Source organism: Cyclopterus lumpus, chromosome 7 (genome assembly GCF_009769545.1).
Source record: "Cyclopterus lumpus isolate fCycLum1 chromosome 7, fCycLum1.pri, whole genome shotgun sequence".
In the NCBI taxonomy this organism is placed as follows: domain Eukaryota; kingdom Metazoa; phylum Chordata; class Actinopteri; order Perciformes; family Cyclopteridae; genus Cyclopterus; species Cyclopterus lumpus.
Genome location: NC_046972.1, coordinates 24,602,945 through 24,620,926, shown reverse-complemented (window position 1 = coordinate 24,620,926; position 17,982 = coordinate 24,602,945). Strand labels below are relative to the sequence as shown.

Genomic DNA, 17,982 nt, shown 5'->3' with positions numbered 1-17,982 from the left:
TCTGCTCTGCTGGCGGCTGGAGGATGTTTCACTGCTGTGGAGAGAATCCTCACAGGACAGGTAACACTGACACACAGGTAACACACACAGGTAACACTGACTCACAGGTAACACACACAGGTAACACTGACTCACAGGTAACACTGACTCACAGGTAACACTGACTCACAGGTAACACTGACTCACAGGTAACACTGACTCACATGTAACACTGACACACAGGTAACACTGACACACAGGTAACACTGACACACAGGTAACACACACAGGTAACACTGACACACAGGTAACACTGACACACAGGTAACACTGACACACAGGTAACACACACAGGTAACACTGACACACAGGTAACACTGACACACAGGTAACACACACAGGTAACACACACAGGTAACACTGACACACAGGTAACACTGACTCACAGGTAACACTGACACACAGGTAACACACACAGGTAACACTGACTCACATGTAACACTGACACACAGGTAACACTGACACACAGGTAACACTGACACACAGGTAACACTGACTCACAGGTAACACTGACTCACAGGTAACACTGACTCACAGGTAACACACACAGGTAACACTGACTCACAGGTAACACTGACACACAGGTAACACACACAGGTAACACTGACACACAGGTAACACTGACACACAGGTAACACACACAGGTAACACTGACACACAGGTAACACTGACTCACAGGTAACACTGACACACAGGTAACACACACAGGTAACACTGACTCACATGTAACACTGACACACAGGTAACACTGACTCACAGGTAACACTGACACACAGGTAACACTGACTCACAGGTAACACTGACACACAGGTAACACTGACTCACAGGTAACACTGACACACAGGTAACACACACAGGTAACACTGACACACAGGTAACACTGACACACAGGTAACACACACAGGTAACACTGACACACAGGTAACACTGACTCACAGGTAACACTGACACACAGGTAACACACACAGGTAACACTGACTCACATGTAACACTGACACACAGGTAACACTGACTCACAGGTAACACTGACACACAGGTAACACTGACTCACAGGTAACACTGACACACAGGTAACACTGACACACAGGTAACACTGACACACAGGTAACACTGACACACAGGTAACACTGACACACAGGTAACACACACAGGTAACACTGACTCACAGGTAACACACACAGGTAACACACACAGGTAACACTGACTCACAGGTAACACTGACTCACAGGTAACACTGACTCACAGGTAACACTGACTCACATGTAACACTGACACACAGGTAACACTGACACACAGGTAACACTGACACACAGGTAACACACACAGGTAACACTGACACACAGGTAACACTGACACACAGGTAACACTGACACACAGGTAACACACACAGGTAACACTGACACACAGGTAACACTGACACACAGGTAACACACACAGGTAACACACACAGGTAACACTGACACACAGGTAACACTGACTCACAGGTAACACTGACACACAGGTAACACACACAGGTAACACTGACTCACATGTAACACTGACACACAGGTAACACTGACACACAGGTAACACTGACACACAGGTAACACTGACTCACAGGTAACACTGACTCACAGGTAACACTGACTCACAGGTAACACACACAGGTAACACTGACTCACAGGTAACACTGACACACAGGTAACACACACAGGTAACACTGACTCACAGGTAACACTGACTCACAGGTAACACTGACTCACAGGTAACACTGACACACAGGTAACACTGACACACAGGTAACACTGACACACAGGTAACACACACAGGTAACACTGACTCACAGGTAACACTGACTCACAGGTAACACTGACTCACAGGTAACACTGACTCACAGGTAACACACACAGGTAACACTGACTCACAGGTAACACTGACACACAGGTAACACACACAGGTAACACTGACTCACAGGTAACACTGACTCACAGGTAACACTGACACACAGGTAACACTGACTCACAGGTAACACTGACACACAGGTAACACTGACACACAGGTAACACTGACTCACAGGTAACACTGACACACAGGTAACACACACAGGTAACACTGACACACAGGTAACACTGACACACAGGTAACACACACAGGTAACACTGACACACAGGTAACACTGACTCACAGGTAACACTGACACACAGGTAACACACACAGGTAACACTGACTCACATGTAACACTGACACACAGGTAACACTGACTCACAGGTAACACTGACACACAGGTAACACTGACTCACAGGTAACACTGACACACAGGTAACACTGACACACAGGTAACACTGACACACAGGTAACACTGACACACAGGTAACACTGACACACAGGTAACACTGACACACAGGTAACACACACAGGTAACACTGACACACAGGTAACACTGACTCACAGGTAACACTGACACACAGGTAACACACACAGGTAACACTGACTCACATGTAACACTGACACACAGGTAACACTGACACACAGGTAACACTGACACACAGGTAACACTGACTCACAGGTAACACACACAGGTAACACTGACTCACAGGTAACACTGACTCACAGGTAACACTGACACACAGGTAACACTGACACACAGGTAACAAACACAGGTAACACTGACACACAGGTAACACTGACTCACAGGTAACACTCACATCATAAATACTACAGTATAAATACAGTACCGTATAAGAACACCTGTACCTGTCTCTCAGGTGAGTAGGGGCGTGGCCATCGTTCGTCCTCCCGGTCATCACGCAGAGAGAGATTCTCCGTGCGGTTTCTGTTTCTTCAACACGGCAGCTCTTGCCGCACGCCACGCCCAGCAAATATCCCATGATGCACCGCTGCGAGTCCTCATCGTGGACTGGGACGTACACCACGGCAACGGGACGCAGCACATGTTCGAAGACGACGACAGGTGAGGAGACGGAAGCAAAAGGAATTGAAGTGAAAATGAACTGAAGTGAAGGCATATTATCTCTCCGTCTCCAGCGTCCTGTTCATTTCCCTCCATCGCTATGACAACGGGACGTTCTTCCCGTCTTCGGAGGATGCCGCCCCCGACAGGGTAGGCGTGTCCAAGGGGGCGGGGTTCAACGTCAACGTGGCGTGGAGCGGTGGCCGGATGGGAGACTCGGACTACCTGGCTGCCTTTCACAGCGTTGTCATGCCGATTGCCACCGAGGTAACGACACACACACACACACACACACTTACTTCAGTGATGGAGTCCCCTAATATCCAGATAAGATCCTGATGGCTCTTTTCTCTCTACAGTTTAATCCGGGTCTGGTTCTGGTGTCGGCCGGTTTCGATGCAGCTCGAGGGGATCCACTGGGGGGATATCATGTGACCCCTGAAGGATACGCCCATCTCACACACCTGCTGATGTCACTGGCCGGGGGGCGGGTCCTACTCATACTGGAGGTACACAAACAGACTCACACACAGTGTTGTACATGAGTACAACTGTACTGTAAAGTGAAGTAAATTGAAGCAAAGTATAGTGAAGTAAAGTGAAGCAAACTGTTGTAAAGTGAAGCAAAGTAAAGTATAGTGAAGTAAAGCGAAGTAAAGTGTTGTAAAGTGTTGTAAAGTGAAGCAAAGTGTTGTAAAGTGTTGTGAAGTATAGTGAAGTAAAGTGAAGCAAAGTGTTGTAAAGTGAAGTAAAGTGTTGTGAAGTGAAGTAAAGTGTTGTGAAGTAAAGTAAAGTGTTGTAAAATATTGTGAAGTGAAGTAAAGTGTTGTGAAGTAAAGTGTTGTAAAGTGAAGCAAAGTGTTGTAAAGTGAAGTAAAGTGAAGTAAAGTGTTGTAACTGAAGGGATCTCTCCGTCTCCCTCAGGGAGGTTATAACTTGACGTCCATCTCTGACTCCATGGCGATGTGCACCAGCGTGCTATTAGGAGACCCTCCTCCACCCTTGGTGATGCCCCTCCCCCCTCCCCATCACAGCGCCGTGGCAACAATCAACGAGGTCATCCGACACCACGCCCCCTACTGGATGTCGCTGAGGATACGCGGTCGGTGCAGGACTCCGTCTGCTGTATTTTAATCCAACCTCTTTATTCTCATTTAAATAACTCTCTATCAGTCCCAGAGTCGGCGCGGTCTTCCCTGCCGGCCACGAAGCATCGTGGGAAACGTAGTTCTAAAGGAAAAGGCAGGAAGTCGGAGACGAGCAGCGCGCACAAACCTCCGCTGCCGTCTGCGGGACCGGACGACGCCACGGTGAACGAGACTCAAATCTGATGGAGAGAAAGAAAGAAAGAAAAACAGATCTGAAATGTGTTTTTGTGTCTTTGGTCCAATCAGACGGAGCGCGGCCTCGAGCAGCTCACTCAGGGATTGGCCAGTTTGGACATCGGTCAAAGCCCAGCCAATCACACGCCTGCTACGTCCAACGCGGTGGGCGGGGCCAGGCCGAAGGTCCGTTTGAGCCAAGAAGAGGTCACGTGTGAAGGTGAAGTGACACCTGAGCAGAGCCAATCAGCAGAGAGCACGCTGCTGCAGCCTCAGGTGAGCAGGAAGTGTTTTTACAGTCAGACCTGTCTGTCTCTCTGTCTTCATGTTACTCACCTGTCTGTCTCTCTGTCTTCATGTTACTCACCTGTCTGTCTCTCTGTTTTCATGTTACTCACCTGTCTGTCTCTCTGTTTTCATATTACTCACCTGTCTGTCTCTCTGTCTTCATGTTACTCACCTGTCTGTCTCTCTGTTTTCATGTTACTCACCTGTCTGTCTCTCTGTCTTCATGTTACTCACCTGTCTGTCTCTCTGTTTTCATGTTACTCACCTGTCTGTCTCTCTGTTTTCATGTTACTCACCTGTCTGTCTCTCTGTCTTCATGTTACTCACCTGTCTGTCTCTCTGTTTTCATGTTACTCACCTGTCTGTCTCTCTGTCTTCATGTTACTCACCTGTCTGTCTCTCTGTTTTCATGTTACTCACCTGTCTGTCTCTCTGTCTTCATGTTACTCACCTGTCTGTCTCTCTGTCTTCATGTTACTCACATGTCTGTCTCTGTCTTCATATTACTCACCTGTCTGTCTCTCTGTCTTCATGTTACTCACCTGTCTGTCTCTCTGTCTTCATGTTACTCACCTGTCTGTCTCTCTGTCTTCATATTACACACCTGTCTGTCTCGCTGTCTTCATATTACTCACCTGTCTGTCTCGCTGTCTTCATATTACTCACCTGTCTGTCTCTCTGTCTTCATATTACTCACCTGTCTGTCTCTCTGTCTTCATATTACTCACCTGTCTGTCTCTGTCTTCATGTTACTCACCTGTCTGTCTCTCTGTCTTCATGTTACTCACCTGTCTGTCTCTCTGTTTTCATGTTACTCACCTGTCTGTCTCTCTGTCTTCATGTTACTCACCTGTCTGTCTCTCTGTTTTCATGTTACTCACCTGTCTGTCTCTCTGTCTTCATGTTACTCACCTGTCTGTCTCTGTCTTCATATTACTCACCTGTCTGTCTCTCTGTCTTCATGTTACTCACCTGTCTGTCTCTCTGTCTTCATGTTACTCACCTGTCTGTCTCTCTGTCTTCATATTACACACCTGTCTGTCTCGCTGTCTTCATATTACTCACCTGTCTGTCTCGCTGTCTTCATATTACTCACCTGTCTGTCTCTGTCTTCATATTACTCACCTGTCTGTCTCTGTCTTCATGTTACTCACCTGTCTGTCTCTCTGTCTTCATATTACTCACCTGTCTGTCTCTCTGTCTTCATGTTACTCACCTGTCTGTCTCTCTGTCTTCATGTTACTCACCTGTCTGTCTCTCTGTCTTCATATTACACACCTGTCTGTCTCGCTGTCTTCATATTACTCACCTGTCTGTCTCTCTGTCTTCATGTTACTCACCTGTCTGTCTCTCTGTCTTCATATTACTCACCTGTCTGTCTCTCTGTCTTCATATTACTCACCTGTCTGTCTCTGTCTTCATGTTACTCACCTGTCTGTCTCTCTGTCTTCATATTACTCACCTGTCTGTCTCTGTCTTCATGTTACTCACCTGTCTGTCTCTCTGTCTTCATATTACTCACCTGTCTTTCTCTCTGTCTTCATATTATTTACCTGTCTGTCTCTGTCTTCATATTACTCACCTGTCTGTCTCTCTGTCTTCATGTTACTCACCTGTCTGTGTCTCTGTCTTCATATTACTCACCTGTCTGTCTCTCTGTCTTCATATTACTCACCTGTCTGTCTCTGTCTTCATGTTACTCACCTGTCTGTCTCTCTGTCTTCATATTACTCACCTGTCTGTCTCTCTGTCTTCATATTATTTACCTGTCTGTCTCTGTCTTCATATTACTCACCTGTCTGTCTCTCTGTCTTCATGTTACTCACCTGTCTGTCTCTCTGTCTTCATGTTACTCACCTGTCTGTCTCTCTGTCTTCATATTACTCACCTGTCTGTCTCTCTGTCTTCATGTTACTCACCTGTCTGTCTCTCTGTCTTCATGTTACTCACCTGTCTGTCTCTGTCTTCATGTTACTCACCTGTCTGTCTCTTTCTTCATGTTACTCACCTGTCTGTCTCTCTGTCTTCAGACCCCTCTATACGTGGTGGACCCTCTGTCCTGGTGTTCTCACCTGTCTGTCTCTTTCTTCATGTTACTCACCTGTCTGTCTCTCTGTCTTCAGACCCCTCTATACGTGGTGGACCCTCTCTCCTGGTGTCCTCACCTGGATGCGGTTAAGCCCCTCCCCCCCTCAGGCATAGATGTCTTCCAGTCGTGTCAGGACTGCGGCTCCAGCGCTGAGAACTGGACCTGTCTCACATGCTACCAGGTGACCCGTCTCACCTCTCCATCACACCCTCTGTCTCACCTGTCGATGATGTAATGCGTCTCAACTGTCGTCCCGTCTCAGGTGCTGTGTGGTCGTTATGTAAATGAGCACATGGTGACTCACGGCGTCGTGTCTGAACACCCGATGGTTCTGAGCTTCTGTGATCTGTCTGTGTGGTGCTACCTGTGTGAGTCCTACGTCCACCACCAGGTGAGTCCTCACATTATGGTATTGTTATTATTATTATTATTATTATTAGATAATAATATTAATAATAATATATTATATTAATAATATTATTATTATTACCTGTGTTAGTCCTACGTCCACCACCAGGTGAGTCCTCACATTATGGTATTGTTATTATTATTATTATTATTATTAGATAATAATATTAATAATAATATATTATATTAATAATATTATTATTACCTGTGTGAGTCCTACGTCAAAAAAATAATTATTTTGTTATTCAGATTCTGTTTGAAGCTAAAAACGCTGCTCACTGCTGCAAGTTTGGAGAAGAGATCCCTCCATGGAGCTGAGAAGAGGAAGAGGAGGAGGAGGAGATGAAGAGGAGGAGGAGGAGATGGAGAGGAGGAGGAGGAGGAGAGGAGGAAGAGGAGATGGAGAGGAGGAAGAGGAGATGAACAGGTGTATACTACATGTAGTATTTCATATTTGGGGTAAATCTTCCTCAGATTACTTAAATAATCACAACATGAGGAAAAATAATCAGCATCAAAGAATTAAAGCAGGAAGTTAGAAAATAACTTATTATTATACTTTGAAGTAATTTATCAGAATCGTTTATAATTACATTGCACACACAAGGTGCATCACAATAAACAATAATAATAAAACAATAAACAATGCAATAATCGACACATAATTTAAAGTATTGTAAACAAATATTGTAAACAACAAACATAACGGTAGTTTAAACAAGTAGATGTAAAATAAAAGTGGCAAGTGTATTTTAATAAAGAAAAGATGTTAAAGGGTGTTGAAGAAAAGAGATGGATGAAGAGATGGATGAAGAGATAGAAGAGATGGATGAAGAGATAGAAGAGATGGATGAAGAGAGATGTAGAGATTGAAGAGATAGAAGAGATTGATGAAGAGATGGAAGAGATAGAAGAGATTGATGGAAGAGATTGATGAAGAGATGGAAGAGATAGAAGAGATGGAAGAGATAGAAGAGATGGAAGAGATAGAAGAGATGGATGAAGAGAGATGTAGAGATTGAAGAGATAGAAGAGATTGATGGAAGAGATTGATGAAGAGATGGAAGAGATGGAAGAGATAGAAGAGATGGATGTAGAGATAGAAGACATAGATGTAGAGATGGATGAAGAGATAGAAGACATGGATGAAGAGAGATGAAGAGATAGAAGAGATGGATGTAGAGATGGATGAAGAGATAGAAGACATGGATGAAGAGAGATGTAGAGATAGAAGAGATGGATGTAGAGATGGATGAAGAGATAGAAGACATGGATGAAGAGAGATGAAGAGATAGAAGAGATGGATGTAGAGATAGAAGAGATTGATGAAGAGATGGAAGAGATAGAAGACATGGATGAAGAGAGATGTAGAGATAGAAGAGATGGATGTAGAGATAGAAGAGATTGATGAAGAGATGGAAGAGATAGAAGACATGGATGAAGAGAGATGTAGAGATAGAAGAGATGGATGTAGAGATCACGGATTTTCGGCATCAGAATGTTCTCAGATTTACTTCCTCACTTTGGATGCGTTCGATTTTTACACCTCAACGTTTTAATTTGAAAAGACAGAAAATGTAGTTTCCTGTCTGAGGTGCGTTTGATTCACTGACTGTCTGAGGTGCGTTTGATTCACTGACTGTCTGAGGTGCGTTTGATTCACTGACTGTCTGAGGTGCGTTTGATTGACTGACTGTCTGAGGTGCGTTTGATTCACTGACTGTCTGAGGTGCGTTTGATTCACTGACTGTCTGAGGTGCGTTTGATTCACTGACTGTCTGAGGTGCGTTTGATTCACTGACTGTCTGAGGTGCGTTTGATTCACTGACTGTCTGAGGTGCGTTTGATTCACTGACTGTCTGAGGTGCGTTTGATTCACTGACTGTCTGAGGTGCGTTTGATTCACTGACTGTCTGAGGTGCGTTTGATTCACTGACTGTCTGAGGTGCGTTTGATTCACTGACTGTCTGAGGTGCGTTTGATTCACTGACTGTCTGAGGTGCGTTTGATTCACTGACTGGAGAGAAGAGCTTTGTGTTCGGTGCAATATTCTGTTTGTATTGTTTTATTACTATTAAAATCTTTGTGTGTATTTATCGTCACTTGTGAATAATGTTATTGTTAAGAAGAAGAATTGTTAATCAGTTTCTTAAAGCACATTAATGTCTCCGTCTGAACAAGAAATAAACTTTTGAACAATTGGATATTGATTAATTATTGATGATGATCGATGACGCAGAAGATGATGAAGGTCGGAGGTCGTGGCTGAAAGCTCCAGAAGCCGTAAGTGAACTTTTTCTTGGGTTGAAGTGCATTCTGGGTAATGAAGTCAATAATGAACTGCAGTACACATTGGTAGAAGAATTACTCGTCAAAGTGACACTGTTGGAAAATACTCTGTTACAAGTAAAAGTACTTCATTAAAGTACTCATTAAGATACACGTGTATTATTGTTAGTTTTTATGTCTGCAGCTAATTTGAGCTACGATGCTAAAACGTGAAACTAAGTACTGTACTTAAGAACCACTACTACTAGTAGTACTAGTACTACTAGTAGTACTAGTACTACTAGTAGTACTAGTACTACTAGTAGTACTAGTAGTACTGCTGCTACTACTACAAATACTGCTATACTACTACTAGTACTACTGCTGCTACTACTACAAATACTGCTATACTATATATTGTAACATGTTTAATAATTAATATATATATATTTTTATAATGTATATATATTTGTACATGTTTTATAATGTATATTTTAACATGTTATATAGTGTATATATATTTTAACATGTTATATAGTGTATATATATTTTTACATGTTTTATAATGTATATATATATTTTAACATGTTTTATAGTGTATATATATTTTAACATGTTATATGGTGTATATATATTTTAACATGTTTTATAGTGTATATATATTTTAACATGTTTTATAGTGTATATATATTTTAACATGATTTATAGTGTATATATATTTTAACATGTTATATAGTGTATATATATTTTAACATGATTTATAGTGTATATATATTTTAACATGTTATATAGTGTATATATATTTTAACATGTTATATAATGTATAAATTTTAACATGTTTTATAGTGTATATATATATATTTTAACATGTTTTATAGTGTATATATATTTTAACATGTTTTATAGTGTATATATATTTTAACATGTTATATGGTGTATATATATTTTAACATGTTTTATAGTGTATATATATTTTAACATGTTTTATAATGTATATATTTTAACATGTTTTACAGTGTATATATATTTTAACATGTTTTATAATGTATATATTTTAACATGTTTTACAGTGTATATATATTTTAACATGTTTTATAATGTATATATTTTTAACATGTTTTATAGTGTATATATATATTTTAACATGTTTTACAGTGTATATATTTTAACATGTTATATAGTGTATATATTTTAACATGTTTTATAATGTATATATTTTAACATGTTATATAGTGTATATATATTTTAACATGTTTTATAGTGTATATATATTTTAACATGTTTTATAATGTATATATTTTAACATGTTATATAGTGTATATATATTTTAACATGTTTTATAATGTATATATTTTAACATGTTTTATAATGTATATATTTAACATGTTTTATAATGTATATATTTAACATGTTTTATAATGTATATATTTTAACATGTTTTATAATGTATATATATTTTAACATGTTTTATAATGTATATATTTAACATGTTTTATAATGTATATATTTTAACATGTTTTATAATGTATATATATTTTAACATGTTTTACACTGTATATATATTATAACATGTTTTATATAGTGTATATATTTTAACATGTTTTATAATGTATATATTTTAACATGTTATATAGTGTATATATATTTTAACATGTTTTATAATGTATATATTTTAACATGTTATACAGTGTATATATATTTTAACATGTTTTATAATGTATATATTTAACATGTTTTATAATGTATATATTTAACATGTTTTATAATGTATATATTTAACATGTTTTATAATGTATATATTTTAATGTTATATAGTGTATATATATTTTAACATGTTTTACACTGTATATATATTATAACATGTTTTATAATGTATATATTTTAACATGTTATATGTGTATATTTACATGTTCTAAGGGGCATGACGTCACCGTGCTTATTAAAAGGTTCGTATGAATTCTACTTATTGTTGACTGAGGAAGCGCTACATCCGGGGACGTACGGCCGTATCCGCCTCCTCTCCTCCTCTCCTCCTCTCCTCCTCTCCTCCATCCTCTCCTCCTGCGGATAAACAGACGGACAGACAGACAGACAGGTGGACGGACAGACAGGTGGATCAGGTTTGTTTTCCTTCATCGGATCGAGTCCATGATTCAGATTTCATATCGCTCCGTTTCTCTTTCAGATCGTGTCAGCCAATCAGCATCCAGATGATCAAAGCAGTCCGCACCGACGATTACGTCATCACCTCCCGGTATTCACCGACACAGACAGACAGAACCGACGGAACCGCTTCATCACGCTGTCTCTCTGCCTGTCTTACTCTCTGCCTGTCTGTCGGTTTCGGGAGGTGATGACGTAATCGTCGGTGCGGACTGCTTTGATCATCTGGATGCTGATTGGCTGACACGATCTGACGACGCAATTAACAACGTTAATTAATTATTCTGCTTCTAGATGATAAACATGTTGATTATAATAACATTAATTATTGTTATAGTAGTCATAATGATGATATTTATTATTATTACAATGACCATAATAATAGTAATAACAATAATAATGATGATATTAATATTAATAGTAATAATTGGGATTAATAAGCTAAAGCAGAACTCATCTTGTAAACAGAAGCTGGTGTGATTTGATTTGTAACTTTATTGAGTTTCTTTTATATTTGTCAAATATTATTAATAATGTTGATGAAAACCTTCTCACTCATTATTCAATAATTTGTACCAAAAGAAAATGCGACATTAAATAAATAAATAAAATATGAAAACAGATGAACATTCAGGAGGTAAATCCTCTCGTCGTTCAGGGCACGGTTACCGTGGTGATGTGATATTATGGTCTGTAGTAGACAGGAACATTCAGGAGGACGATGACAAAGTCTGAAGGAGGTGAATCATAACTCTGATTGGAGCTGATCACAGATCAATAACTCATGTTAGCGCATGAGCATCTACGTTTTCACAATAAAAGATGATGAACTTCAGAATAAGAGACCGTGATGTGATGGAGACGCCTGTCTGTCCCCCCCTCAGTGATGTCGGTGTCTCCCGGCCTCGCCGACCTGTCTCACCTCTACCAGACGGAGTTTGTCCGTAGTGCGCGTGCGGTCGGCGTCCTGTGGGCCGTGTGCACGCTCTGCTTCGCCATCATCCAGGTGGTGGTCCTGGTGCAGCCGTCCTGGATCGGCACCGGAGACGCCCACCACCTGGGGGCGGGGCCTGTCCCGCCCAGCGGCACTCTGGGATTGTTTGAGGTGAGAAACACGAAACCACGCCCACAAAAGGTGACTGTCCAATCACAGGGCAGCAACTCGTCCCTTTAATAAGTAATAATAATGATTTTTAAAAAGATTCACCAGAGCTGTGTGTGTGTGTGTGTGTGTGTGGGTGTGTCCCTTTTTTGTGTGTGTCCCCCTGTGTGTGTGTGTGTGTCCCTGTGTCCCCTTGTGTGTGTGTGTGTGAGTGAGTGTGTGTCCCTGTGTCCCCTTGTGTGTGTGTGTGTGTGTGTTCCTGTGTGTGTGTCCCTGTGTGTCCCCTTGTGTGTGTGTCTGTGTGTGTCCCCCTGTGTGTGTGTCCCCGTGTGTGTGTGTCTGTGTGTGTCCCTGTGTGTGTGTGTCTGTGTCCCCTTGTGTGTGTCCCTGTGTGTGTGTGTCCCCCTGTGTGTCCCCTTGTGTGTGTGTGTCCCTGTGTCCCCTTGTGTGTGTGTGTGAGTGAGTGTGTGTCCCTGTGTCCCCTTGTTTGTGTGTTCCTGTGTGTGTGTCCCTGTGTGTCCCCTTGTGTGTGTGTCTGTGTGTGTCCCCCTGTGTGTGTGTCCCTGTGTGTCCCCGTGTGTGTGTGTCTGTGTGTGTCCCTGTGTGTCCCCTTGTGTGTGTGTCTGTGTGTGTCCCCCTGTGTGTGTGTCCCTGTGTGTCCCCGTGTGTGTGTGTCTGTGTGTGTCCCTGTGTGTGTGTGTCTGTGTCCCCTTGTGTGTGTCCCTGTGTGTGTGTGTGTCCCTGTGTCCCCTTGTGTGTGTGTGTGTGAGTGAGTGTGTGTCCCTGTGTCCCCTTGTGTGTGTGTTCCTGTGTGTGTGTCCCTGTGTGTCCCCTTGTGTGTGTGTGTGTATGTGTCCCTGTGTGTGTCCCCCTGTGTGTCCCCTTGTGTGTGTGTGTTCAGGTCTGTGTGGAGTCGGACTGGCCGGTCCTGGACTGCCGTGGTGGTCTCTCCCGCCTGTCCCCCCTGCCGTCCTTCCAGTCGGTGGCGGTGCTGGTGGGCGTGTCCCTGTGGGCCGTGTGGACCAGCGTGTTCTGTCTCTGTCTCTTCAGGTTCTGCAGCGCCGCCACGGTCTACAAGACCTGTGCCTGGCTGCAGCTCACTGCAGGTTAGTCACTGGTTCTACTGGTTCCACTGGGTTTACAGTCTCTACTGGTCCTTGTGGTTCTACTTGTGTGACTGGTCCAAGTGGTTCTACTGGTCCTTGTGGTTCTACTTGTGTCACTGGTCCAAGTGGTTCTACTGGTCCTTGTGGTTCTACTTGTGTTACTGGTCCAAGTGGTTCTACAGGTTCTAGTGGTTCTACTTGTGTCACTGGTCCAAGTGGTTCTACTGGTCCTTGTGGTTCTACTTGTGTTACTGGTCCAAGTGGTTCTACAGGTTCTAGTGGTTCTACTTGTGTCACTGGTCCAAGTGGTTCTACGGGTCCTTGTGGTTCTACTTGTGTCACTGGTCCAAGTGGTTCTACTGGTCCAAGTGGTTCTACTTGTGTCACTGGTCCAAGTGGTTCTACGGGTCCTTGTGGTTCTACTGGTTCTAGTGGTTCTACTGGTCCAAGTGGTTCTACAGGTTCTAGTGGTTCTACTGGTCCTTGTGGTTCTACTGGTCCTTGTGGTTCTATTGGTTCTACTCGTCCTTGTGGTTCTACTGGTCCTTGTAGTTCTATTGGTTCTACTGGTCCTTGTGGTTCTACTGGTCCTTGTGGTTCTACTGGTTGACCAATAGCAACCTCTCCTGACAGAGATGAACTGTGATTGGACGAGAGTCCAACCTGGAGGATGCTAACTTAGCTTATTAGCTGTTTGCTAATCAGTTTCCTATGTGATGTTGATTCTAGTCACATGACCTCTACTGTACTTCTGTGTTTGGGGAGTTATTCCTGTTCTGGCGTGAGGGTCAAAGGTCGGAGGATGTGAGGGTCAAAGGTCGGAGGATGTGAGGGTCAAAGGTCGGAGGATGTGAGGGTCAAAGGTCGGAGGATGTGAGGGCCCCCTGAGGAGAATTTGTTATTTTGGGCTCTACTAAATAAATTGAACCATAACAATCAATGCAGTATTGCAGATAAACTTATTATCCCTGTCTGTCTCTCTCCCTGTCTGTCTGTCTCTTTCTCTGTCTGTCTGTCTGTCTCTCTGTCTCTCTCCCTGTCTGTCTGTCTCTTTCTGTCTGTCTGTCTGTCTGTCTGTCTGTCTCTCTCTGGATCTCTGCCTGCCTGTCTTTCTCTCTCCCTGTCTGTCTCTCTGCCTGCCTGCCTCTCTCCCTGTCTGTCTCTCTGTCTGTCTCTCTGCCTGTCTGTCTCTCTCTCTCTGTCTCTCTGCCTGCCTGTCTGTCTATCTGTCTTTCTCTATGTCTCTCTGTCTCTCTCTCTGTCTCTCTGCCTGTCTGTCTCTCTCTCTGTCTCTCTGCCTGCCTGTCTTTCTCTCTCCCTGTCTGTCTCTCTGCCTATCTGTCTCTCTGCCTGTCTGTCTCTCTCTCTGTCTCTCTGCCTATCTGTCTCTCTGTCTCTCTGCCTGTCTGTCTGTCTGTCTGTCTCTCTGCCTGTCTGTCTGTCTCTCTGCCTGCCTGTCTTTCTCTCTCCCTGTCTGTCTCTCTGCCTATCTGTCTCTCTGCCTGTCTGTCTCTCTCTCTGTCTCTCTGCCTATCTGTCTCTCTGTCTCTCTGCCTGTCTGTCTCTCTCTCTGTCTCTCTGCCTGTCTGTCTCTCTCTCTGTCTCTCTGCCTATCTGTCTCTCTGTCTCTCTGCCTGTCTGTCTGTCTGTCTGTCTCTCTGCCTGTCTGTCTCTCTCTCTGTCTCTCTGCCTATCTGTCTCTCTGTCTCTCTGCCTGTCTGTCTGTCTGTCTGTCTCTCTGCCTGTCTGTCTCTCTCTCTGTCTCTCTGCCTGTCTGTCTCTCAGGTTTCTGTCTGGCGTTGGCTTGTCTTTTGTTCCCAGACTCGTGGGAGAGTCCCGAGATGAGAGCTCTGTGTGGCGACTCTGTGAGTCATCAATACATATCAAAGTATTGACTGTAGTTGTTGATCAGGTGTGTGACCAGGCGCTCATGGATCTGGTCTCCAGGTGGGCAGCTTCTCTCCAGGTAACTGCTCCGTCCACTGGGCCTACATCCTGGCCATCCTGGGCATTCTCGACGCCGCCATCTTGGCCACGTTGGCCTTCGTCCTCGCCAACAGACAGGACGCGCTGCTGCCACCGGACGCCAAGGACGGTGAGGAAGCTAGTCCGGTTAGCTTAGCATTAGCTTCAAGTACAGTTAGCTTAGCATTAGCTCCAGGTACAGTTTGCTTAACATTAGCACCATTTACAGTTAGCGTAGCATTAGCTTCAGGTAAGTTAGCTCAGCATTAGCTCCAGGTATAATCTGCTTAGCATTAGCTCCAGGTACAGTTAGCTTAGCATTAGTTATAGGGGCCGACACGGAAATACTGAGACTGTGTTTGTGTTCCACAGGTCTGCTGATGTCGGCGTAAAGTCAGCAGGTACGTCACTTCTTCTGTCTCTTCTTCTGTCTCTTCTTCTGTCTCTTCTTCTGTCTCTTCTTCTGTCTCTTCTTCTGTCACTTCTTCTGTCTCTTCTTCTGTCTCTTCTTCTGTCACTTCTTCTGTCTCTTCTTCTGTCTCTTCTTCTGTCACTTCTTCTGTCTCTTCTTCTGTCACTTCTTCTGTCTCTTCTTCTGTCACTTCTTCTGTCACTTCTTCTGTCACTTCTTCTGTCTCTTCTTCTGTCTCTTCTTCTGTCTCTTCTTCTGTCTCTTCTTCTGTCTCTTCTTCTGTCTCTTCTTCTGTCTCTTCTTCTGTCACTTCTTCTGTCTCTTCTTCTGTCACTTCTTCTGTCTCTTCTTCTGTCTCTTCTTCTGTCTCTTCTTCTGTCACTTCTTCTGTCTCTTTAACACTTTTCACACACTTTCTTTTGCTCCTCCTCTTCCTCCAGATCTCTTCATCATCACCATCATCATCATCACCAGAGGCGGAGATATCAAAACAAGCTGGAGGAAGAGGCCCTCCACCCCCTCATCATCATCATCACCTGGTTCCAGCAGGTCAACGATGTCGCAGTTAGAAGAACACCTGTTGTACTGATCGGGTGTCTATGAACATGAAGTATTGGAGCCGGTGCTCAGGTAGATCGTGAAGTACAGGTGTGGTGAGGAACTCCTCGTCCTCCTTCAGAGGAACCGAACTCGTTAAAAGCTTCCGGCTGGTTCTCGTTAGAGATTCTAAGTTCTAACAGAACGTGATGACCTCACAGAACATGAAGCAAGAACCAGGTTACCTGTGTTAACGAGGAATCAGAATTGGCCCTAATAGGTCTCCGTACACTTCAGTAGAGCTTCGAAAAAGAAAAAACATCATTTTAATAATGTTTGTTGTTTACATAATCTATGTCTTCATGTCTTCAGGCTCAATGTTTTAATCCACATCAATAAATAGTTTTAACGGACGCAGAGTGTCTCTCAATCACTGAAGGGTGACATCAGAGTGACATCATCTATTGACAGCCAATCAGAGAGCAGCTTATCCAGCTGTTCAAGTACTGTCAGAAAATGTATACAATTAAATACAGAGCAGGAAATATACCTGGTGAAGTCACCTGAACAGGTAAAGGCACCTCTTCAACTGATGGAACTAGTTCACCTGGTGAAGTCACCTGAACAGGTAAAGGCCCCTCTTTAACTGATGGAACTAGTTCACCTGGTGAAGTCACCTGAACAGGTAAAGGCCCCTCTTTAACTGATGGAACTAGTTCACCTGGTGAAGTCACCTGAACAGGTAAAGGCCCCTCTTTAACTGATGGAACTAGTTCACCTGGTGAAGTCACCTGAACAGGTAAAGGCCCCTCTTTAACTGATGGAACTAGTTCACCTGGTGAAGTCACCTGAACAGGTAAAGGCACCTCTTTAACTGATGGAACTAGTTCACCTGGTGAAGTCACCTGAACAGGTAAAGGCCCCTCTTTAACTGATGGAACTAGTTCACCTGGTGAAGTCACCTGAACAGGTAAAGGCCCCTCTTTAACTGTTGGAACTAGTTCACCTGGTGAAGTCACCTGAACAGGTAAAGGCCCCTCTTTAACTGATGGAACTAGTTCACCTGGTGAAGTCACCTGAACAGGTAAAGGCCCCTCTTTAACTGATGGAACTAGTTCACCTGGTGAAGTCACCTGAACAGGTAAAGGCCCCTCTTTAACTGATGGAACTAGTTCACCTGGTGAAGTCACCTGAACAGGTAAAGGCCCCTCTTTAACTGATGGAACTAGTTCACCTGGTGAAGTCACCTGAACAGGTAAAGGCCCCTCTTTAACTGATGGAACTAGTTCACCTGGTGAAGTCACCTGAACAGGTAAAGGCCCCTCTTTAACTG

At 43.3% G+C, this 17,982-nt stretch overlaps 2 protein-coding genes across 2 annotated transcripts in view; both read left to right on the top strand.

Moving 5' to 3' along the window:
• hdac6 (histone deacetylase 6) overlaps positions 1-8,040 on the top strand; it is a 19,075-nt gene extending 11,035 nt beyond the window's left edge. Inside the window, exons 19-28 of the mRNA XM_034536316.1 lie at positions 1-60; positions 2,784-2,989; positions 3,064-3,256; positions 3,349-3,498; positions 3,914-4,091; positions 4,163-4,299; positions 4,384-4,587; positions 6,723-6,869; positions 6,951-7,079; positions 7,346-8,040. The exon at positions 1-60 is cut by the window's left edge and continues 109 nt beyond it. Of these exons, the coding sequence (XP_034392207.1) occupies positions 1-60; positions 2,784-2,989; positions 3,064-3,256; positions 3,349-3,498; positions 3,914-4,091; positions 4,163-4,299; positions 4,384-4,587; positions 6,723-6,869; positions 6,951-7,079; positions 7,346-7,414 (1,473 nt within the window). The 3' untranslated portion in view covers positions 7,415-8,040. The remainder of the gene's footprint in view (positions 61-2,783; positions 2,990-3,063; positions 3,257-3,348; positions 3,499-3,913; positions 4,092-4,162; positions 4,300-4,383; positions 4,588-6,722; positions 6,870-6,950; positions 7,080-7,345) is intronic.
• A 3,326-nt stretch (positions 8,041-11,366) lies between these two features.
• lhfpl4b (LHFPL tetraspan subfamily member 4b) lies at positions 11,367-17,063 on the top strand. Its single transcript, XM_034536415.1, has 7 exons — positions 11,367-11,484; positions 12,412-12,632; positions 13,531-13,735; positions 15,521-15,600; positions 15,683-15,830; positions 16,073-16,101; positions 16,553-17,063. The coding sequence occupies exons 2-6, from the start codon at positions 12,414-12,416 to the stop codon at positions 16,090-16,092; spliced, it is 672 nt and encodes a 223-aa protein (XP_034392306.1). The 5' UTR covers positions 11,367-11,484; positions 12,412-12,413; the 3' UTR covers positions 16,093-16,101; positions 16,553-17,063.
• The last annotated feature ends 919 nt before the right edge of the window (positions 17,064-17,982 follow it).